Source organism: Hipposideros armiger, unplaced genomic scaffold (assembly GCF_001890085.2).
Source record: "Hipposideros armiger isolate ML-2016 unplaced genomic scaffold, ASM189008v1 scaffold_147, whole genome shotgun sequence".
Lineage (NCBI taxonomy): Eukaryota > Metazoa > Chordata > Mammalia > Chiroptera > Hipposideridae > Hipposideros > Hipposideros armiger.
Genome location: NW_017731497.1, coordinates 3044148 through 3071822, shown reverse-complemented (window position 1 = coordinate 3071822; position 27675 = coordinate 3044148). Strand labels below are relative to the sequence as shown.

General features: G+C 36.2%; 1 protein-coding gene and 1 pseudogene across 2 annotated transcripts in view; both read right to left on the bottom strand.

Annotated features, from left to right (window-relative positions):
- USP3 (ubiquitin specific peptidase 3) overlaps positions 1–27675 on the bottom strand; it is a 91698-nt gene that overhangs the window by 32524 nt on the left and 31499 nt on the right. For both annotated transcript variants that reach the window (XM_019650782.1, XM_019650784.1), the window contains exons 4-8: positions 11974–12057; positions 8849–8930; positions 7094–7176; positions 5776–5889; positions 3093–3206 (exon numbers count right to left, since the gene is read on the bottom strand). In XM_019650782.1, the coding sequence (XP_019506327.1) occupies positions 3093–3206; positions 5776–5889; positions 7094–7176; positions 8849–8930; positions 11974–12057 (477 nt within the window). The remainder of the gene's footprint in view (positions 1–3092; positions 3207–5775; positions 5890–7093; positions 7177–8848; positions 8931–11973; positions 12058–27675) is intronic.
- Positions 14669–16149, bottom strand: LOC109387089 (elongation factor 1-alpha 1 pseudogene; annotated as a pseudogene).

The following is a 27675-nucleotide window of genomic DNA, read 5'->3' as shown; positions in this document are numbered from 1 at the left end:
CTCTCTCTCTCTCTCTCTCTCTCTCTCTCTCTCTCTCTCTCTCTCGTATACACACACATACGGAATATCACTGAAAGGATACACAATAATCTGGTAACTATGATGTTTCCAGAAAGCAAAATGAATTGCTGGGGAACAGAGTAAATGAAAAAACTTTCATTGCATATCCTTTTTTTAACTTTTGAAATTTTGAATCATTTCTATTTTGCCTATTGAAAAAAATAAACTTTAAGGTATTTTTATGAAATAGAAAAGCACAAGAAAAATGGCATACTGAGAAGCCATAAAAGTATGGCAAAGTAGTTATAGCATCCCCTTTATCCAAAGGCGGGACGACCCAGGGCCCCCAGTGAATGCCTGAGATTGCAAATAGTACCAAACCCTATATATGCTATGTTTTTTCCTATACACACTTACCGATGATCAAGTTTAATCTATACATTACGCACAGTAAGAGAGTAACAACAACTAATAATAAAATAGAACTGTTATAACAACATGCCATAATTAAAGTTGTGTGAATGGCTTTGGGTCATTATTAGGTAAAACAAGGGTCACTTGAACACACAGTTGATCTGATAACTGAGACAGCTACTAAGTGACTAACAGGTGGGGAGCATGTACAGTGTGGAGATGCTGGACAAAGGGGTGATTCACGTCCCAGCGGGACAGAGTGGGGCAGGGTAAGATTTCATCACGCTACTCAGAATGGTGTGCAATTTAAAACTTATAAATTGTTCATTTCTGGAATCTTCTATTTAATATTTTCAGATCACAGCTGACTGGGTAACTGAAACCAGAGAAAGCGAACCACAGATAAGGGGAACTACTAGATGTATGCAGGGAAGGTTCAACTCCAAGAACTGTTTCCCTGCTGGGTAGCTGGCTTTTGATTTGGGTGGCAAAAGACAAAAGAATAGCTTTGATGGTTTCTATATCCAAAGCTGTTGAGTATATCTAGAGTATTTATTTGATAAATGAAGGTTGTTCCTACTTCTACATGCAAGTTTGTATTTCGGAGTCCTCATATTTCATTCCAAAGTATCAAATTCCTCATATGTTAATCTAAGAAAATGGGCTTTCTAAAGTTTAAAAAAATTTACTTTGGGATTATAAATGTAATAGAAACATAATTCAAGAATTCTTGCACTTCCACAGAGGCATGTTATAAGACCCTGCATACCTACCAGAAGTAACAGTCATAAGAAAGCCCCACCTCCTTGCCTCACACTGGGCCTTATCCATAATATAATCTCAAGGTCTGGATCTAACGAAGAGAAAATTATGTTTTCATTACAGGAAAATGGGGAACAATCTCAATTATTACAGAACTAGAAAAAACCTTGCCAAGAATACACAGGTGTCCTATTCTCATCAGTCATTAAGGAAATTTAAGAGTTCACAATTATTACGAATCCCTCTGGAAACTCCATGCCAAATTCCTCAACCTGGTTACCTTTTCCAAAAGTTCTTTCCATTTATCGGTAGGAATATTAGAATGTGTAAAATTGAGCAACTCAAAACTAAATCATGCTCACAGTTGGTCTACAGAAACTAGAAAAGACAGAGATATGAGCAGATTTAGAAGAAAAGTAGAACCCTATTGAATAAAAGCTTCATAATATTTCTAAATTCCCAGTTAAGAAAGAGGGATCTCAGTCACCATGGAGACAAAGCAGAAGAGTAAAAAGTTAGTGGGTGGGCCTCACTCAGGCATGTGAACACATTACTGTGAATGCATCTACCATTACCCAACCCCCAAAAAGCCTAGGTTCTAATACTGGTCCTATCATCTATTAGAGGTGTAAGATTGAACAAGTTGCTCCTCCTCTGTCTCAGTTTCATCTTCTTTAAAATGTGGATAACACTTCCTACCCTGACAGGAATTTTGTTGTGTTCTTTAATGAAGATCAGGTAGAAAAGACCTAAAGTGCAAGGCACATAGTAGGCATTCAATAAATACATTTTTATATAATAATAAAACACACAGATTAAATCTCTAACTAGGTGATTATGTTAGAAATTTTATATTAAATCCAAATACGATTAGTGGTAACTTAACAGCCATTTCCACTTTTCCTATGCAGAGTCCAGAAACCCTAAAATCCTTACAAAATTGGTCTCTCCTGAGAGGAGATTTAAATAACATGATATATATAAAAGAAGTTTCCTTCAAAACAAAGATCAGGGATAACAACAGCCACTCACAACAACTTACGGTTCTTAGAAGTTGTTAACCTTTTAAACTTTATGCTGCCAACATTTCTAAACCACTATTATGATATGACGTATGCATGATACATATGATAGAGCATGATGTATGCTAAGTTTTACTAGAGCATGCTGGCTTTGTTTAAAAAAAAAAAAGGTGGGGTGGGGGATGTACATTAGGTACCAAAATCATGCCGAGTAAGAACCATGACTTGCTTCAGAAGGATACAATCAACAGAAGGTGGCAAAGGCTGTTGTCCAACACCTGCAGGGCCCCAAATCTGCGATTATCACCTGAATCCCCACAGGGGTGACCAACCCAGGAGAAGAGGTAGCATCCTGACAGCAGGGCTGGCTAGAGAGCAAGCACAGAACACAGTGACTGCAGCCTCCTTAGGATGGGGCCCAGCTACCTTCTGGAAAGTGGGTCCCAATCGACTTGTCCACAGTCTCCTAAGACCTTCAGAACCCCGACCAGAACAGGGAATATAATATGATGGATTGCTACAAATTACATTTAGATTTTTAATAGTTGAAATAAGAAGACAATGTATGATGGTAATTATTCTTTATAAGATTTTGAAAGTATCACGGAAATGTCCATTATGTTTTCCTAGAGCGCATTAAGTTATTTATAAGGGCTTTGTTTTTATAACATCAAAATACCCTACCCTTTGTTAAAAACATTTCTAACATCTATTATTTAAACAAACATTTGTCTAGTCAGATATATCCAACTTCTGTTCTCCTTTAAGGAAAAAAAAAAAAAAGCAAAACTGGTCTTCATTATTTAGAGTATCACCACTGCATTGGAAATCATTTCAGGAACAATGCAAAGACTAATATTAAGGTTTTGAATATCCTTATTAAATAACACTTACCTAAAATTCGGCATAATCTTCCAAACAACGTAAAATAAGGACTCTGGGCTAAATGCAGTTTGGCTCCCTTGCCATAAAGCACAGAGTGTCTTTCTAAACTCTTCCACCAAAGACCTGGAAAAGAGGAAGGGACGATGACAGCCTTATCTTTAGTGAGACTACTAGTTCAATGTATAATGTCCAATTATATAAAATTCATAATAAAAAATGAAAAGCAGTTAAGTAAGAGCATCTCAAAAACCCATGTAAATAGCAGTAATTACTGACAAAACCAGTTTTTTAACCACATGGTGAACTCGGAGCCAAAGTATGGCCAGTAATGGATAAGGTACAAACCAAATTACCTGAGAATGTACATTTTAAAAAACTCGAAACAAGTAATAGACTCTTTCTCCATCTCTTTCGTTGTTCCTTCTCGCCTCTCACTAGGAGCACTTCCCAGCTCAGTGTGGCCATCTGCTCACGTCTGCCTCAGAGAGTTCATCTGGCCACACAGCTTCAACACTCATCTCTATACCAGTGACTCTCAAAATCCAAATCCAGATTTTCTCATCACTGCTTTTATTCCGGTTTCTCCAGTTTCCAACAGGAATTTCCCACTGGATGTCCTCTTGTCGCTTCAGACTCAATGTGTACCAACCCTTCTCTCTGTACTCTCCCTTTTGTCCCCCAATATCCGTGTTCCTCTTCTACCACAGGAATAGAACTTCCAATTTTTTTCTTGGCACATGAACTCTTGGAATAAAACACTAAGTGTGTCCAACTTCGGAGACACTTCCTTAAAGAGAAGGAACAGTCCTCATTAACCGCTTCCTTCTTCCTTCTAGCAGAGATGAGGACGAAGCAGTGGTACTCCAGCACCATCTTGGACTGTGTGGCTGAGAGCCCCAGCCTAGGGCTGGTGGAACAAAAAACTAGAAGGAGCCCAATGACTGCGAAACAGCCTTAGATGGGTAACTTCCAACTTTTACATGAGAAAAACGATGAATGTTTAAGTCACTGGTGATGTTGGTGTTCTATGTATGTTGCTAAACTGATATATCTCCTCAATTCAATAACTGTTCTGTCAATACAACTACCATGCTCACAGATGCCTCACTGACATCTCGGAAAATCCTCAGTATCTTCTATCCCAGCCCCTGTTATCCAGTAGGTCCCTGGGATACAAATCATATTTTTTACTTCTTAGTACCTGAACCCTCTTCCTATGTTTGAGAAATTAAGAGTCCCGGTAAGAGTCAGAGCCTGCCTCCTCCTATGGAAGCTGGAAAGGCCAGATATTTGCTTTCTCAGCTCCCCTTTGCAGCCAGGGTTAGGGCATATGGCCTGGGTTCTGCCTGCTTTAAGGAGGAGTTAGTAACACAAAGAAGCTGGGGCAGGGCCTAATCCTTTCTGATGGCAAAGAGCATCACCCGGAATGCAGGGGCAGCAATAATAGCAGCATCCACCCAGCACCCAACTCCAGCAGTGCTGGCAGTGGGGACTCGGGCATTGCACTGGGCAATGGAAGCAGTGATGTCCTCATGGGAATGTTCGCTGGGTGACTATGGCTGTGGTACTGGATGCCCAGAATTCAGATCTGACTTTGTACCCACCCAGTAATGGTTAGCACACCAACAGACTTTCAATAAATTCCTTTTCTGCCTAAGATGGCCAGAAGCAATTTCTACAGTTTGTAACTAAACCCTAAATAACATGAGTGCATCAAGCACTACTAATTCTTCCCTGAAGTTTTGTGCACTTATATTTTTCCCCCTCTTCATTTCACTGCTCTGCCCTACAACTCAATTACTATAAAGTGTGAAACCTCCTTGAATGCAGGCATTTTCCAGCTCATCCTATATGCTGCTATCAAAGTAAACGCGCAAAACACTACTTCTAGTGATGTCATTCCATCCCTGCTCCAACGCCTGGCATTAAAGTTCCCCCATATTCTGGCTCTAATTATATTGCACACTATTTTAGTATGTTCTCTTCTATTCGCCCTCAGCCACCTAGGCAGAACACTGTCAGATTATAAGAGGGCTTTTCGGAATGTGTGAGGATGGGGTGTGTAGGAGAGGGGATGGGCAAGCAGGGAAAACATTACATTACAATATATAGACATTATAAATCACAGCCCTATTTCAGTAACGTTAAGATATGAAAAAAATGTGCCCCTTACAATCATGATAATACGCTAGATCTTCTAAATCTCAGTTAGAGCATGGTTGCACTGAATGTGAATACATATTTGTTCTTGATAATCACATCAATTTTTTCCCTCTCCATATCAATTAAAAATTGACTGTATTGCCCTGTAATTAATCTGATGACTACAAATTAATTTTATTATCTAGGACAGGTTCACCAAATACTATCAGACAAATCAATTCACAAAGACTAATGATACTCATGTTGGTCTACACCTAGAACTGCATTTCATATACAGATGTCAATTTTTAGAATGTCCAAATTCACAGACTCAATAAACAGAGTGCTAAATTTATCCTATTACATAAATAAAAATAAAAGATTTCCAACAATTATGAACATTACCAGCTAGATACATAAACCGAATTTTTAGAAGAAGAGTTTTTAAAAATGGATGTGCCTATGAACTCACACAATGCAATGGAAATCACCAGTAAGAGTCATTTGTTTTGTAGATCAAAGCCAGAAAGGACACATTCTTAGAACTCACACATTGTTATCCCCTTGGCTTCTGGTGTGGTATGTTCGCCTTCCTGCTGTCTTCCCATTCCTTAACTCCACAGCGGGCAGTTCTTTGAAATAACAGCAAAACTGCTCAATGTTACTATTTTAAAAGGAAGGAAAAAAATTATTATTTTTAAAAATTTATTAGGACTGTAAAGAAAGTTCTATGAAACCTACATATGAATTTTGTGATCTTTCAATTTCTCATTTAAATTGTACTCAGTGTAATCTCTTTATTAAGTTTTCTATTTTATTTTTAAAAAACACAGTAAAAATAGATGGCTTTGTAGGAATGAACAAAGATGTTAAAGCAAACTTTCTGTTCAAAAATCCTCTCTCCCCGCCCCCCAACTATAGGTTGTCACCATTTGTTTGTTCTCAGGGTGCTCATTTCCAGGTGTTCAATATATTCCTCAAATGAAAACAAACTGTAAAACCAACCATATTGTTTGGATACACTATATAGAGTAACAAGGAGAATTCAACAGTGACTAAAATTTCTTCTTTGAGCAAAACTGGATAAACTGACAGTACCTTGAAGGAGAGATCAATATGGCTTCTGCTCCTTATTAGCAAGGTGGCCTTGGGAAGATAATTTATTCTGGCTTTTGATGCCTCATTAAAATCTAAAAGTAGACAACTTTCAAAATAATTTATTCTATATAACTTAAGTCCTCCTTGTTGGCCATTATATTTTTACTGCTTATCTTACATTCTGAAGATCTTCTCATCTGATCTTATGACCACACTTAAGACTCAACTAATGATTGAAATAAATTCTCTGAACAAGGTTCCCTGTAGCCCAGGGATCCGCAAACTACAGCCCACACACCACAGCTGGCCCTTGGCCAATGAGCTTTTACATTTTTAAAGAGTTGTTTAAAAAAAGGAATGGGTGAGTAGAGGGGAGAAGAATATTGTGAGAGACTGTATGAGGCATGCAAAGATTAAAAATATTTATTTAATCTGGTCTTTTACAGAAAAGAGTACTGGTGTCTCCTCTAGCCTATTCAAGAAGCAATAAGAAATAAATAATAACAGCTAACAATTATTTCCTGCTAGGCACTGCTCTAATAAGCACTTTATACAAATTACATTATTTAATCATCCCAACTACTCTGTGAGTAGAACTATTATCCCCAATTTTACTGATGCGAAAACTAAGGCACAGGGAACTGAGGTAACTTGTCCCAAGCCATAGGACTAGAGTTCGTGGCAGAGACAGGATCAGATCCCAGAGCCTTCACTCTCAACCATTCTACTAGAAACTAACATTAGCTACTTAAGCTCTTACTTAACATTACCTGAGTGACTGAAGAATGGCATTCATGAAACACGTGTTCCCCAAATTCCGAAGCCCTGTGGCACAAATGGCAGTGGTACTTCCCTGTAACATGGGACAAGAAGAGGCCATCAGTAATGCCAAGAGAAGGTCAGCTATTTCAAACACCAAAGCAAAGGCCTATATTTGAAACTCTAGCATCAAGCCAATTTGGAATTGGTCCTTTTCTGTCCAATTAATATTTCAAACTCTCTTTCTACTCTCTGTATAAGTGTCTGGATATTTTTAGAAGGTTGTTTCTGATCCTGGGATTGTTCTAAATGGGAGTATCTTAAGGAAGTTTATGAGGAAATCAGCATTAATAAGTACCATGCATTACACAATGCAAAACCCATGAAGATCCTTAAAGTTTAAGAGTTAATGCCTTTATAAGATTCTATTAAAAGTACTACAAATATATACATACATACATACATATATATATGTATATATATATATATATAATATTTCTGTCTTTCAACTTTTAACTCTAAGCCATGCATAAATGACCAAATATGTATTTTCCTAGCAATGGGATATCAATCTTAAAAAAACTACCTGAACTTCCCTTAAAGACTAAGGCTTAGTTTTCTCTTTTTTTTTTTTTAAAGATTTTATTGGGGAATTGGGGGAGGGGAACAGCGTTAGGGGATCGGGGAAGGGGAACAGACAAGTTGCTGTCCTTTTGTTCTTCAGTCTAGTTGTGGAGGACGTCACTTCACTGGCTCATGTTGGTATCATCATTGTGCTCCTCTCGGATGAGGCAGTCGCTCGCTGGCCATTGGACAGCCGCTCACAGCGGCTCATGAAAACTCACAAAAGCTCACGCCAGCTGTTGACCTGCCCACTGAAGCCTATGCCGTTGCCAGTGACTCACGGCAGCACAGCTCCAAGTCGAGCTGCTGTTCATCATCTTAGCTGTAGAGGGCGCAGCGCCATGAGCCCTCATGTGGGATCTGAACTGGGGCCCTGCTGCTCAGAGCTGGCGTCCCAAGCCAACTCTTAACCAATGCGCCACTCGGCCGGCCCTGGTTTTCTGATTAACTCTACAAATGACATGTGAAGACTACACCTGGAAAGTGAATCTACCAGTCCAACTCGAAGCATTTCTGCCTATAATTCAGATGGCCAGAGAGCACTTTAGCTTTCTTCCACAAAATCATAACACTTTAAGTGTGTGTCCAAACATAGCTAGCATGACAGCAGAGAGGTAGACACACAGCAAAATTATTAGTGTATTTAAAATATTTAGTGATTTAAAAAAAAAATTTTGCCAATCCATGGATGGCTCATCCATCTGATAGCAAATGGTTACCAGAAGGAGGAGGCATATTCTTTTATGATGCGGTTGTGTTAATGAAATCCTAAGAAATAAATACCAAAACTTCAGACCCATAGATTTGCACTAGGAGCCTATAACAGAAGAAAGCAAGGATCTCCGGATCCTATAGAAACGTAGTAATAAGGTCCATGAGGAGGCGTTAAAAACAAAGGCTTGCTAAGGCAGTGGAATACAGTAGTAATCCTGATGGAAGAAAGGCACTAACAGATGGACTCACTAGGGTATTTAGCCACGTCAAGAATCATCAGTACAAGTGGCAAATATTTTGTAAAACATCCCAAATCCAAGGCATACACTTACAAAGTTCATAAAGGGCAACATTAATGTTCAAGTTGTAATAAAGCAGTGACTAGATGTCAACCAATTCTTATATTTGAATAAATTTTAATTACTTACATTTACTTTTAATAACTTGCTGTTTATTGATGAGTTTTCCAAAAGTTTTCTTTTCCTATGCCTGTCAGCTGTGAAAGCTGAGCTATTAAAACACAAACAGACAGTCAAAAAGCCATTAATACACACACACCATACAGGAGGTTAAAGAATAAACTTGGCGGTACTAAGTGTCTAGCGTATGGAGCCCTGCCTGGCTGCTTAGGCCAGGAAATGACCTGTTAGGCCCACAAGTATTAAAGTAACTGAGGAGTTCCACTTCCCTTGGAAATCCCCACTGCTCCTCCAGCAAGGTGGGACAGAAAGCAGCCACTACCAGGCACTTCCAAGAAAAGCTGGCCAAGTAAACGAAGTGTGTAGGACAACACCTCTCCACCACTACTCTACCTGCCTAATCAATTGTCAAGCTTCAAAAATGAAAAAACCTGTTCTTTATAACGAAAGGGAAACCTTGGTCTGACATGATTATTCTGTGATTTAACATTGTGTCAAATACTGTGCTACTTCTTTCTCAGTTTTGATAAAGGTATGTTTTGTTCATTTGTCATAATAGATTATGATATCATCTGAGTTTGTAGAATTTATAGGCATATATAAATTCATTTGACCAGGTTATGATACAAAGGATATTCTAAAACAATTCCTACTTAGCACAGAAATTCTGATTTTAAATTATTTAAATTTTTCTTGATGAAAGAGATATTTTGCATAAAATTTACCAGAAAGTAATTCCTATCTTCAAAGGGTCACTTTAAAATTATTATGTATCAGGAAAACGAATCTAAAGGAGGTAAAAATTATCATTAAACAACACAGACTTTTAAGTCCGCCAATTCTTTCCCATCTTCTAAAAGTACCAGGCTATTCTAAATTACTTTTCTTTCCAGAATTTCTAGATGAACTATGTCGTTGGTGCATCAGATCTAATAACAGTCCATTGCTTCAAATCTAAAAATACTCTTAGGAAACATGTCTTCAGAATTGTGTGTTGTGTCCCTCTCCGTGTATCAGTGACTATAAGGTAAGAAGAGACCAGTTCCATACGTTACAATGTTAAGCTATTCCCTTACAAATTCTATAAGTAATGAAGTGAAATCATAATCATAGTACATATACTACTTAGTGACAATGCCTAATAGTTAACGTTTAGTTTTAACCTACATAAAGCATTTCACTTTTTAAAATAGAAGCTATTAAATTTTACCATCAGTGAGTCTCAAAATGGCAGAACCTTTGAAACCCACGCTGCCTGACATGGTAGCCACTCACTACAAGTAGCTAGATAAATTTAAATAAATTAAAATGAAATAAAATTTAGAATTCAGTGGTCACACTAGCTAGTTTTCAAGTGCTCAACAGCCACATGTGGCTGGTGGCTACCATATTGGACAGTGCAGATTACAGAACATTTCCTCCACTTCAGAAAGTTCTGTTGCACAGTGCTGTGCTATAGAATATGCAGAACAGTCTAAAGTTGAGTAAAACACAAATGTAATTATAGTTTTTAAAAATTGCAGCTTCCATTATAGATTAAACCCTATGCTTGAAAAACATAAAAATAAACTTAAGTAATGTTTTTCAACATAAGAAAAGGATTGCAAGGTAGATTTTCAGTGGGGCCAAGGAGAAGTGTAGACAAGGTGGTCTGTAACATGATTTACCTGATAGTCAATGGAAATAAAAGATTTGATAACTGCATAATTGCATGCAGGTTCTTGAATGTCGTCTTTTCCCTTTGACTTAGTTCTGATGAATTTATTTGGGATTAAGATGGTAGTTGTTTCTGAGAGAAAGTGATTAAGTGGCAGAAAAAAGTATTCAAGTAGCTACCCACTTCTATAACAAAGAATCAAGGTAGTAAAATCTTCACAATGACATGACCACACCAAAGAGTGGTGTTACATAAATTACTGCAGGAATCTACTTCACAGTGAATTGTGACAATTTCAGATCAAATTAAATATTTTGGATCTGTGTATCCGAACCTTTGTCTCTAATCCTAGATAGGGCTCAGGCTGCTTTCTTCAAATTAAAAGAAGGGAGGAAGCACTTTGAAAAACAGTGGAGCAAAAAGATGACAAGCCAAAAAGTACTTAAATCCAAAAGTGTTTTAATTAGTTTAGATTTTAAAGAAATCAACTCTTCTTCCCTTATTAGCTTTATAATCTATTTCGTCAAAGAGACATGCATAAAGACTTTGGTTAACCAAAGCTAAATGGTGTTTCACTTTACAGAACTTAGGTTATTTCCTCTCGGTACACAATTTTAAAACATTTTTATTGGCTTTACATTTAAGTTTATTTTGGCATGCTCTCATAATACCTTTTATATATCAACTGTCAAAATAAATTAGATGACACCTGATGACACGGAGTGATTTACACAAATTTTACTTGAGTCAGCAGTCATTCCAGGGCTAAGCTTCTATCCACTGTAGCTTCAAAGGCATTGCTATTTGGGTTTCTTGTCTAACTGCTTGAATTCTGAGCCCACTGAGTTTTACCTGAATGACCTATTTGGCTACAGCTAGGAAATGCTATTCACATAAGTACTTTGCTTTCTTTATGACAAAGCATTTCATAGCTTCTTGTAATTTCAAATGATATATACTGCCCCCAACAAAAAAGGAAAAGAAGAAACTAGGATCTTGTGCTATCACATAGATGCAAAGCGGACAATAATATAATTAAACCTCATTTCCCTTAAAAATTACACACACATTTTAGTGCTCTTAAGAAGACCTTATAATAAATTTGATAAGGATTTTCTAAGTATCAAAGGTAACTCTATAATGATTTAATATTGTCTTCTGCCCTTTCCTTGCACTCCCAAAATTCCCCTTGCAAATAAATTGTGTAGCTTACAAGTTGGTGAGTTATAACTAAAAAACAGGCTCTGGAGTCCCTGGATATGGTTTATGACAAATATTAAAAGAAATAAATGCTGAGCTATGACCGATAACTATGAGTGCAGTTTCAGCTATCCAAACCTAAAACTTATTTTGTTAATATTTCAATCACACTAAAAACATGATGAGGTTATAGAACTCACAAAAATCCCATTCAAAAATTCTGAAAGACCTCTCAACCCCAATCCATCCCTTTTCTTTCCCAAGGCCTATTACTTACTTTTCCAAGTTCTGTAAATGTTCTCTGACTTTCTGTACCAGTCCCAGCTTGGTGTCATTAACCACAAAATCATCACAGCGATAACTGCAAGAAAAATATTCATCAGTGTGTGTAAAAAGCTTGAGGAAACCACAGTAATGAAATCCCTGAAAGGCCTGGCTGCTGCCAAGGTGATCACATGGCTCTGCAGGCAGTTACTGTTGGTGGTAAGTTTAAAGAGAACTTGGAATCTACAATGGAATGTTTTTTATGAGCCTTTTTAAAAAGCCACGTAGGCAATGAACACTAGCTTCTTTTCACATTTTTATTCAAAAGCTCTTCAGTTCCACCTTTGAAAATGAAATAAGCTGCTACATGTGTTACATTCTTTTTAGTGATGTATAATACATGGAGAATGAAATAAAAAGCACCAATTCTATTCATAAAGCTTTAAGGTGATACTTCCCAACTCAAATTAATGGGGAAACTGGGGGGGTGGAGAGATTTCAATGAAAAGCTGGGAGAAGGTAACTAACCTGTAGGGATAGTTGAATTTTTAAAAAGCTGAAAATAAAGCTACACACTTTAAAGATAATTTAATTAAAATAAGTTGGACTCAGATGTTTGAGTCTTTTCATTTCAATGTGAAGGACAAGAAAACAAAAGTATAAAACAGTGGCTACGTCTCTTAGGAAATTGATAACTATTTTGAAGAAAGATGTTTAAGGTGTTCTTTAAAATTGATACTGTGTGTGTATGAGAGAGAGAGAGAGAGAGAGAGAGAGAGAGAGAGAGAGAGAGACCCTTCAACAAGTCAATAAATAAATAATAAAAGGAATCACACAAAATTAAGTTGTACATTAGCATTGTTTTTTTCTCCTGGAATAAGGCCAATTTAAAAAAAAAACAACTTATGAGCTTTTACCAATATATTCTTTTGAATAGCAGCTTTGTATAAAACTACTTTTTATAACTACCAAAGAATAATGACAATAACACTGACATTCTGAGCAAACACAACTTTTAATCCACAGCAATTAGTAAAAATTAGGTCATCTCTAGCAGAATCCAAAAAAACATTTCTTATCTGAAACTAGTCTATAAAAAAATGAGAAAAGGGGCCGGCCAAGTGGCACATTGGTTAAGAGCTGGCTTGGGACGCCAGAGTGCCCCGGTTCAGATCCCACATATGAGGGCCAGTGACATTGCCCTCTATAGCTAAGATGCTAAACAACAGCTCAACCTGGAGCTGGGCTGCAGTGAGTCGCCAGTGATGGTGTAGGCTGCAGCCCCTGCTGCAGTGGGTTGCCATGGGCTACCATGTGTAGCCAGCAGCCAGCGTGAGCAGCCGTCCAGAAGCCAGCGACTGATCTGCCTCTCCCAGGAAGAGCGTGATGATGGTGCCAACTTGGGCCAGTGAAACAACATCCTCCACAATTAGACTGAAGAGCAAAAGTACAGCAACTTGTCTGTTCCCCTCCCCCCAATTCCCCAGCGCTGTTCCCATCCCCCAATTCCCCAATTTAAAAAAAAATGAGCAGAGGATGGGGGAAAGTAATTTTTAAAAAAAGATTACACGCAAAAGCATAACTTGTGTCTTTTATTCACAGGAGTCAAAATTTTAAATGAATGCTTTTGAAAATTTTAAAATATTACATATGTAATTATTTAACACTCCCTTAGGCCCATTAATTGATTACATATGTCTCAATCAAGAGTCTAATCTATTCTCCAAATTCCTAGGGTTAATCCCTAACATTTCTACAAATAGCAAAAGCTACCTTTTACATCCTAAACTATTTCTCTATGATCAAATACCAGCAATGGCAGGAGAATAATTATTTACCAGTTTTATGACAAATATGTAAAGGAATTAAATAAATGAAAAGTTTTAATTTTTTGCTTCCTCTCCACATAAATGTTAAGAAGGTAAAGTCTACTCCGTTTAAATTTGGGCTTAAGGTGCTTGGTTGCTCCATGAACCTTAAGCATTCACTGAAGAAGGAAATTGCATTGTTACTCTAATTCCTCCTTACATTTTCATTTTATGTTTGCATATATTTATGCATGTATTTCAGATAAAGCAATACTCAGTTCAAAACAAAAAAATAAAACTCAAAATGCAACTGTTCATCTGGGAAATTAAGTCTAAGATGAAAGTTATATCACCTTTCATAATTGGATGCCCCTACCATCTAACTGAAACCCTTAACCTCCACACAAAAAAAGTGGTTGCTTTGTTTAAAGAAACAAACTGTTTCAAATGAAATAATTGATTTTTTACTTATTAAAGTAATTCTTTTTGGTGTGACAAGGATTCAGCCTGGGATATAAAATTAACTTCACGTCTTAAAGTAACATTTTTATATATTGTAATTTAGATTTATTTTTGGCATTGTTCCATTCTAACTAATCTGGCTTAACTGGGTTTAATTGCTTTATCTCTCTGAACTTTTATCTTTTTGGTTTTTTTTCTTCTCATTAAACTTTGTTTTAATGGGTCTCAAAATTTCTGTGACAGATTTTTAGTCAAGTTGTTTCCATTAAAAAGTACTGATTTAAAAAACTAATAACAAAAACTGCCACACACACAAAAAAACAAATGGTCCACCAAACATTCTCCTTCTAAAGGTTTTACGATGTATTGTAATCATTAACCAGTCTTTTACTAATACACTTAAATGACCAATTGAGACAAACAGTTCTGAGACCGTTCTTCTACCACTGATTAAGACTAGGGTGGCGGTATTGGGGATAATATTCATTTAGCCTTCTGAGCTTTCTGGGCAGACTTGGTGACCTTGCCAGCTCCAGCTGCCTTCTTGTCCACTGCTTTGATGACACCCACAGTGACTGTCTGTCTCATGTCACAAACAGCAAAATGGCCCAGGGGAGGGTAGTCAGAGAAGCTCTCAACACACATGGGCTTGCCAGGAACCATGTCAACGATGGCAGCATCACCAGATTTCAAAAACTTGGGGCCATCTTCCAGCTTTTTCCCTGAACAACGATCAATCTTCTCCTTCAGCTCTGCAAATTTGCAAGCAATGTGAGCTGTGTGACAATCAAGCACAGGTGCATATCCGGCACTGATTTGGCCTGGATGGTTCAGGATAATCACCTGAGCAGTGAAGCCAGCTGCCTCCATTGGTGGGTCATTTCTGCTGTCACCAGCTACATTGCCACAACGAACATCTTTGACAGACACATTCTTAACATTGAAGCCCACGTTGTCCCAGGAAGAGCTTCACTCAAAGCTTCATGGTGCATTTCAACAGACTTGACTTCAGTTGTAACATTGACAGGAGCAGGTGACCACCATGCCGGATTTGAGAACACCAGTCTCCACACGGCCCACAGGGACAGTACCAATACCACCAATTTTGCAGACATCCTGGAGGGGCAAGCACAAAGGTCTGTCAGTTGGACGAGTTGGTGGCAGGATGCATTCCAGAGCTTCAAGCAGCGTGGTTCCACTGGCACTGCCATCTTTACGGATGACTTTCCATCCCTTGAACCAAGGCATATTAGCACTTGGCTCCAGCATGTTGTCACCATTCCAACCAGAAATTGGCACAAATGCTACTGTGTCAGGGTTGTAGCCAATTTTCTTAATGTAGGTGCTGACTTCCTTAACGATTTCCTCGTATCTCTTCTGGCTGTAAGGCGGCTCAGTGGAATCCATTTTGTTGATACCAACAATTAGTTGTTTCACACCCAATGTGTAAGCCAGAAGGGCATGCTCACGGGTCTGCCCATTCTTGGAGATACCTGCTTCAAATTCACCGACACCAGCAGCAACAGTCAGGGCAGCACAATCGGCCTGAAATGTGCCTGTAATCATGTTTTTGATAAAGTCTCTGTGTCCTGGGGGATCAATGATGGTCACATAATACTTGCTGATCTCAAATTTCCACAGGGAGATATCAATGGTGATCCCATGCTCACGTTCAGCTTTCAGTTTATCCAAGACCCAGGCATACTTGAAGGAGCCTTTTCCCATCTCAGCAGCCTCCTTCTCAAATTTTTCAATGGTTCTTTTGTCGATTCCACCACATTTGTAGATCAGATGACCAGTAGTGGTAGACTTGCCGGAATCTACGTGTCCAATGACAACGATGTTGATGTGTGTCTTTTCCTTTCCCATTTTGGGTTAGATTTAGCTGTGGTTTTCACTACACCTGTGTTCTGGCGGCAAATCCGTTGCCTGAACTTTTATCTTTAAAGTGAGTAAGTTGCTGTAGATTCTAGAGCTGTGCTAATGTGGCTGATGCAACTGAGGAACGGAATTTTAATTTTTAAAAATTTTAATACAAAATTTTACTTAACTAAAGCAGTATAAAATACTTTTCCATTAAACACAACTTTATGGTTTTGACAAAACTATATTTCACTTTTATTATTATATCAAATAAGATGTACTGCAGTGCACATGATGGATGCATATCATTTCTAGTATTATACTTAAGCAGTATTTCTAGTATTATACACAGTCTAGTTTGTGTAAACCAAATGATTCAGTTAATTTTTCTATGCAATAGTGTAGTACTGCAATGTGTTTATTTGAATATTTTATGCAGATAACATGAGTTACAGTGATACTTATGTAAATCACAATTGGTAGTAAACTGAAATACTTATTGTTTTAACTATAATTAAATTATTTTCTAACTTAAAAATTGAGAATGAAAAAAAGTTTAACTTTCAAATAAAGGCACACTAATGAGGCAGAATCAAGTGGAGAAGGCAATTATAATTTGCTACAACAGAGTAAAACAAATCAGCTGTAAAAAAAGTTTTAAGATAATAAACAATATTAAGAGTCATTTTCAGGCCGGCTGAGTGGCACGTTGGTTAAGAGCTGGCTTGGGACGCCAGCTCTGAGCAGCAGGGCCCTGGTTCGGATCCCACAAGAGGGCCAGTGAAACTGCCCTCTACAGCTAAGATGGTGAACAGCAGCTCGACCTGGAGCTGGGCTGCCTTGAGTCACGGGCAAAAGCGTAGGCTGCAGCCACTGCTGCAGTGGGCTGCCATAAGCTACCGTGTGTGTGGCCGGCAGCCGATGTGAGCTGCCAAGAGCCGCTGGGAGCAGCCATCCAGAGACCAGTGACCGATCTGCCTCATCCGGGAAGAGCACAATGATAATACCAACATGGGCCAGTGAAGCGACATCCTCCACAACTAGACTGAAGAACAAAAGGACAGCAACTTGTCTGTTCCCTTTCCCCCTATTCCCCAGCACTGTTCAACTCCCCCAAGTCCCCAATAAAATCTTTAAAAAAAGTCATTTTCAACAAATATATATTAATTTAATAAGACGCTTCCTCCCAACAGTCAAAATATAATCAATGAAAAAGTTGAAGGGATTAAGAAATACAAATTGGTAGTTACAAAATAGTCACGGGGATATAAAGCATAGGGAATATAATCAATCATATGGTAATAACTATATAGTGTCAGGTGGGTACTAGACTAATTGGGGCGATGACTTCATAATTATATAACTGTCTAACCACTATGCTATACATCTGAAACTAATATAACATTGAATGTTAACTGTAATTGAAAAAAATGATGAAATTAGTCAGAATCAATGAAATATACAACAAAAAATTTTTAATGATTAAAGGATTTGAGCTTGTAATTTTGACCAGCTATAAAATGGCTTGAATTCTTGCCCAAGAAAGAAAAGCATTTTTAGATGTAGAGATGAAAAATTAAATTACTATTTTAGTTAAGGGAATTATGTTTAAAATTTTGAAGAAAAGATTAAAAAGCATATGTTACAAAAAGTGAAAGATCTTTAACTGACCCACCAAGCAACTATCAGTGACTAGACCTTTCTAACAATATGAAAGATCAACCCAACATTTAAAAATTGTAAATACTTTTATTTCTAGCTTTAGATGAGTTTTACAAGATAAGAGATGCTGGTCAACTGATACTTTGGGTATGTTTTATCTCAAATGACTTCCAAGTTTACAAAGAAATGGCTTCGTCTATTTGCAACCTTAGAAATAATCGGTCATGTTGTAGACATATTTTTATTCTTTTATATCTGTCACTTTCAGCTAGATAGGAAAGTTAGTTTCCTATCAAGACAGACAATGGGCCAGCTATGTGAGATCAAAATCTGGGTTTACCAGAATTATTTCCTTTATTATATTTATTCCACTTCATGAAAACATACTGAAAATATTTGTGCTCTGAAGTAGACTGCATCATGAATGCCTAAAATTGTTCAGTTTATATGTACAAATTCTATGAATCATCACCAGTTTACGGAACTAAGAGAAGATAATGAATTTAAAAACCACAAGTTCTTTGCCAATGTTCATTACTTGAGTCATGGAAGCTTTACAAAGATTTACTTTACTGCTAATTCTAACTCAAGATATTCTTGAAACAAAAGAAACACTTGCCAATATTTAACAGAGAGAAACCATCACAGTGTAACTTACATTTTCCACCTACATCACAGTGTACAAGAATGCGCTAAATTTAAAGACCTTGGGAGAGAAAAAGCTTATTTGTGACCCAGATGGACAGGTACAAGAATTTATGTTAAAAATGAAACTATTCATAATACAAATCAACAATTTTACACTGAATAAATATGAAGATTTTAATTGTAATAGCATTAAGTTGGCTGCAAAATCTATAAGAAAAATTGAAGAAACGCTGTTGATATGGATAAATTTAGAGTCGATTTTCAGTTTCTACAACGTCCCTTTGAATTTAATGTCGATAATACTGAGTTGTTACAAGAGTTAGTGAATTTACGTAACTTAGATGTAGTTCTGAAACTGATCCTTTTTTGCTTCAAAGTCAAATCAATTGTTCTAAAATAATGAGTTAGTTTTGTTAATACAGATGTAAATATTAAAGAAACATACTTTTTGTACTTAATTCATTTACTGGAAAAAATCTAATAATAGTGTTTGGAATCTACATTTTTAATTGCAATTTTTATGCAGATCATCTCTAAATGCAGATCAAGCATTTCTAATGAAAATTTAGCATCTGAATAGAGCTGTGCTGTAAGTGCAAAATACACACTAGATTTTTGAAGGTTTCACATGAAAAAACTATCTCTTTTTATATTGATTACCAGTTGACATAATTATATTTTAGATAACAGGGTTAATTAAAATATACAATTAAAATTAATTGACCTGTTTCTCTTTGCTATTTTAATGTGACTACTGGAAAATTTTAAATTACATATGTGAGTTGTATTACTTCTGTTGGACTGCACTGCTAGTCTAAAGGGTATCTAACATACTATCTGCTCTAATAATCTATATATTACCCAATATCATAAAGAGGTAAAAAATATAACTTTACTGAACTATAAGAAATCAATTTTACTTTGGCTGGATTTGTTTTCACTGGCTAAAAAAAATTTTTTTAAGTTTCCTATTTCTGTCCCTATATCTCAAGAGCCAATTTCGGGTTCTCTTAAAGTCACTAAGGACACTACTTCTAAGACTACAACATTTGCACTGTCTGAATTTACCACACTATACAAGTCTTATTTGGTGATGATGATGATAGGAGAGCACCTCCTTCAACAGGTCAAAACTTCTATCAGTACCTGGCATGTGGTAGAGGATCAATAAATCCCTTGTGTAACCAAGAGCTGCTCACAGCACAAGCTTCTGGAGCTGCCCACATTACCCTGTTTTGATTTCTTCTTCCTCCCTAGCCCAAAGATCAAAAGAAAGTAGCAAAAGTAGGAAATACATGAGAATTTAAATGGTGTCTGTTTGCCTTAGTCTTTAGCTGTGTCACTGCTTTCAAACTGTAAACTAACCCACTAATAACACTGGTATTAAAAAGTCCAAAGGCAAACAGAAGGATTTAAAGTAAACAAGTTCTAAAAATCTCTTCCTGGTTTACAACTGTGTTGAAGCTATTAGGTCAGAATTATGCTTACTCCTAACACCTGAAAAAAAATTAAGCCACTATTCTTAGTTTTCCCTTCAAGAAGAATAAGAAGTACAAAAAAGTACATGACTTGTAGGGTGTCTTTTAAAAGCTTGTAGACTGATCCTCTGAAACTTGGAATACAGTTCCCATTTTGAAATCAATATGGTTATAAAATATGGTTAAATGTCTTAAGGTTAAAATAGGTCTGGTTCCAAAAATGTAGTTGAAATAGTATTATTAAAAATTCTACTCCTCTTCTTCTTTCTATACTTATTGGCACTGAGAAATTGTGACTGGAGAAAGCTGGGCAGGGTTTGAGTAACTTGATTAGTACTTCACTAGGAGAGGAGGTCCAGGGATCAGCATCTCTTCATGTACATAGGAGTTCATGTAGTCTAACAAACAAAAGTCAGGAACTACCTGTATTATATGACCAGCTTTTAGGCTGCTAAATTTATACTTATGCAAGTTTTTACTTAGTGACTTGAGGTGATTCTTAAGTACAGATGAGCCCTACTTCTAATAGACTATTTGTCAGACAAGGAGAAGGTTCACTTACGTATTTTGTAAAAAGAAAGAACTGTTAGAGAAAATTTAGGTAAACTGAACATTAAAGACAAAAGTACTTAGAAATCATATTAGGCAACTATTAGAGATGTCAGATAAGGAAACAGGATGTAAAAAGGTAAGGTAGGAGGGGGATTGGTATTTTTTCTTTATTTCTAACATTTTGAGACAAACTACACTATCGTCTTGGCTATGTAAAAATTAGTCTCAAACCCAAATTCCTTGAGCCAAATACAATCTTGAAGTACTTTTAAATTACTTTAAGCCAATAGCTAATAAATGAATTAAATGTTGAGCATGATATTATATGTATACTGCATATATGTATTATATGTATATTGCAATTAAGAGAAGATACACAATTAATTTTACCACCTTGCATTGAAAGAACATACATCAAGTAGAAAGTAAATTTTCATCAGGAACACAAGTTGTTTATACTATTATATAATTAGGGAGTTAAAAAATGGATAAAATCACAGCTTAAGTTACTTCAAATTCTGCATACTCTAATAAACAACAGAATGAAATTGTCCAATTTTTTCATTACATTGATTCCTTATGTGTACATATTTAGATGGTTTGTTTTCTAGTTTCTAGCATCTGATCATGTCTAATCCTTTCTACTTTTCTTTCTATAATCTCCTCCAAGTCCATCTTTTTTCTCCCCCATTTCAACTAACATTCTATTCTATACTTTGGTTATTTCCTTTGGAGTGGTTATCTTCCTCCTCAACCTTCCTTATATAGTGGCTTTCAAATCCATATATATCTACAGCCAAATTAAGCCGTATCTGATGGTCCCCACAGTAACAGAAACTACTCTCACCTTTCCTTCCCAATTTTCCCTTTCACTTCAGTGTTACCTGCTTTACATTTAAATTTAAGCGTATATTTAAATTTACCCATCAACCACCCAACTCCCTTACCCTTCCTCAGTATTTTCCATGTAGCATCGCTGACTTGTTTAATGGCCAAAAACATTCCTCACTTGGTCATCCTCATCTGTACTTTCTTTCCTCGTTCTCCAAAAATGAAAACATGCAGCCTGGCTCTATTTTCTTGTCCTAAAATTTCAGGTGAGTTCACTTCCTTCTAAAAATTCTAATTTTAGAAACACTTGTTTCCTTCCTATTTCTACCCTGAACTACATATATATATCCCCTCTAATTCTAAAAGGCAAAACATTAGTCTACTAATAAGAAATCTAATTGGGCCGGCCGAGTGGCGCGACGGTTAAGAACTGGCTTGGGATGCCAGAGGGCCCCGGTTCGGATCCCACATATGAGGGCCAGTGACACTGCCCTCCACGGCTAAGATGCTGAACAACAGCTGAACCTGGAGCTGGGCTGCCATGAGTCGCCAGCGACGGCTAGGCTGCAGCCCCTGTGGCAGTGGGTTGCCATGGGCTACTGTGTGTAGCCAGCAGCCAGTGTGAGCGGCCAGCAGCTGCAGTGAGCGGCCGTCCAGAAGCTGGCGACTGATCTGCCTCGCCCGGGAAGAGCGCAATGATGGTGCCAACTTGGGCCAGTGAAGCAAACGTCCTCCACAACTAGACTGAAGAACAAAAGGACAGCAACTTGTCTGTTCCCCTTCCCCCAATTCCCCAGCACTGTTCCCATCCCCCCAATTCCCCAATAAAAATCTTTAAAAAAAAAAAGAAATCTTCTAATTATTTTGATTGGGCTCCTAATCAAGTTAAAAAATAAACCACAAAACTGAACATCCGCCACCCCCAATATACATGTTTGTATTAATAAATTATATATGCAAGTAAATCTAAATTAATAAGTGTATACTATAAAGAAAAAATTTAGAAGTTGAACAAGAGTTGAACTATTTTTAAATGTCTTGCTATTCATATCTTCATACTATCATACTAAACTAATAAATCAAAGTACAATATACACATAGGGTGAGGTATGACATTGATAACAGATATAATTCATACTTCGTGTAGTCCTTTAAACTTTTTGTCCAGCTTATCAGATCTGATTAGAATGTGTTTTTATTAGATAGCCAATATTTTTACTCTGTAATGTGCTTAATGAGCTCAGAATAGGAAAATTTGTTAGCTTGACTTTTTCTTGTTCACTAGTATTTGCATTATTGTTATTATCCTGCAGGGTTTTTAAAAAAATCTTTTAAAATGTGTATCCATTTGAAGAGGGTTGATTTGGTAAAATTAAGTAAATCCATATAACTTGGCAGACAAAAACTGCAATATACTGCAAAATGCTAAACATGAACAAGGATGACGCCACACAACAATCTAGTCTACAGACCACTGGCAGCAGGTATGTTAAATACCTGCTAAAACTTTTTTCCAGATAAAAGTTTTAATAAAAGTTCTGATACTTTCTTCCTATACCTTCAAGCGCACTATTTTAGAGATCACTGCACTAAAAACTAGGTCCCCTAGTACATAGCAGGTCCTCAATGAATATTTACTGAATAAAAGCAACACAGTGCTATTCTGATTTATTTTGGATGTTCATATTGTGTTTGAGGACCATCATATAAATTAGGCTCTGTGTGAAGAAAAAGTTTTGAAGGTAAAAATATGGGGGGGGGGGAAGGGACTACTTATAATACTAAGTTTTCTTCATAAAGAATTTATATCTTTGCTTTACATCTTTCTTTAATACATTTATTCCTAGATATATAGTTTATAGTTTTTTTCATTATGTTGAATGTTTATTTATTTGGTCATTTCCATTTTTGACTTATGACTGCTAATGAATAGAAAGCTATTATAATATTTATCATATAGTACCATTTAAAATTTTCTTATTAATTCTAGTTGTTATTTTCTACTATCCCCCCTGCCCCTGAATTTTCTGGACATCCTATTATATAACTTGAAACAGAATCAATATTTCTTCTTTTCCAATATTTATACCAATTATTTCATTTACTTACTTATTTCAGGAGCTAGAACTGCCAAAACAATGTTTAATTACAGTGATAGGTATGTGATAGGAAGTATTTGTCTTGTTTCTGATTTGAATGGAAATGGCTTCATATTTCATCAATTAGTATATGATGTTTGATTCTTTTTCGGGGGAAAACTATCATATTTTAATAGATTCCTTTTTATTTCAATGTTATTAATTTTTTTCTAAAATCAGAAATGGTTTATTTATAAATGTATTTTTGCTTCTAATGGTACCATAACCTGGGGTTTCCTTTAATAATGAATATATTGGCAGACTTCAGATGAAATTAACTTAGTAATTATATAATTTTTCCTTTTTAATACATCCTACTGGGCTAGATTTTCTTTAAGTCATAATTATTTGCAACTACTGGGTTGTTGGAAAAATCATGACGTATTTTTTCTTTTTTTTTTTTTTTGTGGGAGAGCGCGAACGCAGTCCCCCACTACCACAAATTATGCAGTCGAGTTTCCCACATTTGGGGAAATCGCAGGGGTCAGCACATCCGGAGTGCAATGGATAAGCCTCGCCCTGGGAAAACCACCTTCATGATCATGGTATCTCTCCTGCCAGGTAAGAATCTATGTTTTTTTTTTTATTATGAAATACATTTTTTTAAAAAATTAGTTTCAGCTGTACAACACAGTGCAATAGTTATACTTTTTACCCCTCAGTGACAACTCCCCTCCCCCAATCCGCCGCCCCACTCCGCCCCCAATATCATATCTATTACAATTTCCTTGACTCCACTCCCACACTATATACTCCACGTCCCATGACTATATATATATTCATTTATAGTTGACACACAACATTATACAACATCAGCTTCAGGTATACAGTGCAGTGATCAAGCCTCTTTTTCTATGTTTTTCGTTGCAAAAATATATCATGAGTTTTCCAACAACCCAATAATTTAATTAGTGAAATTTACTTATTTTCTTTTTGGAGTTCCCATCAGATTTTTGTTTTAAGGTTTTGAAAGTTTCATAATATTAACATACTCAATGTTAAATTTTAATCTTTTGAGGCGGTATTGTCCAATATAATAGCTACCAGCCATATGTGACAATTTAACTTACATTAACTAAAAAAATAAAACATTCAATTCCTCAGTCTCACTAGCCACTTTCAATTTTTCAACTGGCACAGAAGTCACAGCCAAAACAGAGAAAAATCTTTATCTCTTTTTCTCAGCTTTAAAATTCTAAGGTTTTTTCCAATCTTGTTATTAGTGCTATTCAAACTACCCAAGTCATAAGGTTCCACATCATATTCCTAAAGAGCTAAGAAAATATTCCCAAACCAAACCATTTTTCACCCCACTGAAACAAGAAGCAATCATACAAATGAACCTCATTTTTTATGCAATAGTAAAGAAAAAAGTCCTTTAATGTACTGGCTACAAAGTAATCTTTATACAGTAGGTCATGTATAATACTAAAGTTAAAAAAAAACTTTTATGCAAAAAGTACCCTCAAGAAGGGGACAATGGCAGATCCAACATTAAGTTTTAAATTCCTTTTCATCCCCTTGCATAATATCAAAGTATTATGCAAACTGATCTCTGGTTTTATTATAAATGACAGATATAGATACAGAAAAGAAAAACAAGCTGATATTCTAATAACTTCATCTATTTCAAACCAAGAAAACTTAACTCCAAAAGAGCTCTTTTAGAAAGCAAGCTTATTTTTAAATCTCCTTTATTAAATTCTGATGTAGTGCCATCAAATAAGCCAATTTTTAAAAATTGGACAAATACCTGCAGAGAAAACCCATAGCCTTTGTTAAAAGCAGACAAGTACCAGCTTATTAAGAACGAGCCTTTTATGTTTTCAGACCACCTCTGTTAAAAGGTTTCTTTTTAAACTTCAAAATGCTGCTTTTAAATAAACAAAACTCTTCCTGTTCTCTAATCTTTATACCAATGAAAATTTGTTTCCATATACTTTATAAGGATACTCAACAAAAACTTTTCCCTTTTTATTTTTTAATCACAACTGCCTTTGAAAATGATTATCAATTTAAGCCCACAAATAAAAGCTTTATTTTTATTCATTTTAATTAAAACTGCTACTGTTACAGGTGTTTAAAATCTGCAATACAAGTCTTTTTTCTAGACAAATGAATTTATTCACATTTCATAATATTTCTTTAAAGTTAACCATTACCCTGACAGGAAAAAAAAATTCTAGTACTTTAGTTTGAATATTCCTTTCATATTTTTGCATTCTCAGATATTCAGCTACTGTTGATAAGGATCAAAGTTGACAAGACTATATCAGATGTCAAAAATTATTTACTCAGTATTTTAAATCTATTAACTGCAAATGTCTAACTACATAAAAATAAAAGTTCCTAATTTTAATCTTTGTTTCTGTTTGATATAATAGTGTTTACCACATACAATCCCATTTGTATTGACTAGAGAACTTTGGGGTGGGAGGAAAGAAAATATTACTTAACAAACAATAAAATTGAGCACTAGCCCTTGTGTGAAAATCTTGGTAAGATTTTCATTTTTATTGAAATCTTCACTTACCTCTAGCTCAGTTAATGTGACTTATCTCCTAAAGGAGTGGGTTTGTGTCAAATCAAAATTATTTCTTTTGGTGTTGTTTTTCCGCTTTTGAAACAGTGACCCATTTTATGTTGTTTCATTGGTTAATATGTGCTTCCTCTGAAAGCCCAGTTTATATCAGAAGTGAAGGGGTGCAAGGGTGACCCTCTTGGGAGGTAAATGAAATAGCATACATAGGCCATGATTTAGGTCTTCTTCAGGAAAAACGTTCTGTGGCCCAAGATGATCAGAGGGCACAATATCATAGATTTGGTATAACCTTCCCCATTTTGGGGAAATAGTTAACAAAATTCAATTTTTCTAATATATACTGCCCATTCCGCATCAGACACCAAGTACTGTGAAAGGTACAAAGACCTGACATATGGCTCCTGCAGTCCCCAAGGACATTTACAAATATCTAACGTGCAGCAGGAAATTACAAGTATCCCAAGAACTAGGAGTTTAGCAGAGATTACATCCAGCTACAACTGGATCTGGGAGGGAGGAATGGGGGCAGCTCAGTGCTAGTAGCTTCATAAAGGATATCCAAAGATAGGACAGGGCAGAAACTCTTGGAAAGGAAAGGATAGAAAACCTGTAAACCTCAAAGCATGTTTCTCTACTTTGGAACACAGACCACAGGACGGATGAGAAAAGAGCTTCAACATTAGCTAAAGTCAAACTATTTTGACTACAAGCATAATAATTAATAATCAAATAGGTTAAACCTAATATACCAACATTTTACCTCTAAAGCAAATAATTTGGTTGTACCACAAGAAATTTATGTACAAGGAAAATTTACAAACAGAAGTGAAATTACTAAAGTGCACTGGAAAATAATATATGCACACACACACACACACACACACACACACACACACACACACAGAAAAAAGAAATCTTTGTTTGTCTCCTAATCATAGTGAGGTGCGGGGGAAATGTTAATTTAAACTATAGCTTCATGAGTTTGCAGCTATCACAGATTCCTTTTAGGCCACCAGTGTAATGCTACAGGGTGAGTCCCTGGCATTTTGTTCTAAAAACCCACAAATGAGACAGTAATGTGACCAGCTGCAGCTCCCTTCCTGCCTTTCGGAAGCTCTGGGTGTGCACACACTTGCAGCTCTGTATAACTTCACACAAAAGACTGGCAATTGGCCAAAAAGCCTCTGCTATGGTGTATATTCCCCAAGGTTCAAGATCTGCCATTTAATTCCAATCCAGCCATAAAACGACATGTTCTTTAGTACACTGTACCAATATAAACAAATTAAATTCCAATTCTATTTAATAACAGTATTACTCCAAAATGCAATATACAATGACATTAAAGTATGTGATCTGTATTTTTAAAGAGACCTATGAATATAATTCTGCTCCATTAAGATAATTCTAAGATAATTCTTAAAATTCCCTCCAAGAGTTACTATTTCCTCATAATCTCACCAATATCAAGAAAACCCACTGCACACAGAGATTTTACTATATTTCCAAGCTTCTCCATTAAGCATTTCATGCACCTTGCTAACTGAAAATCAAAAAGAATGAATGTTTTCAACATCTGGTACGTTCAGGTTGATATGACCTATAACAGCGATTGTGAGATAGATACCTCAAGAATGATCTTATTTTCTGCTGTCTAAAGAGAAATACAACCTTACAGAAATACATGGTTCTGTCAATTAAGTAGCTATGTCATTCTATAATAGCACGTAA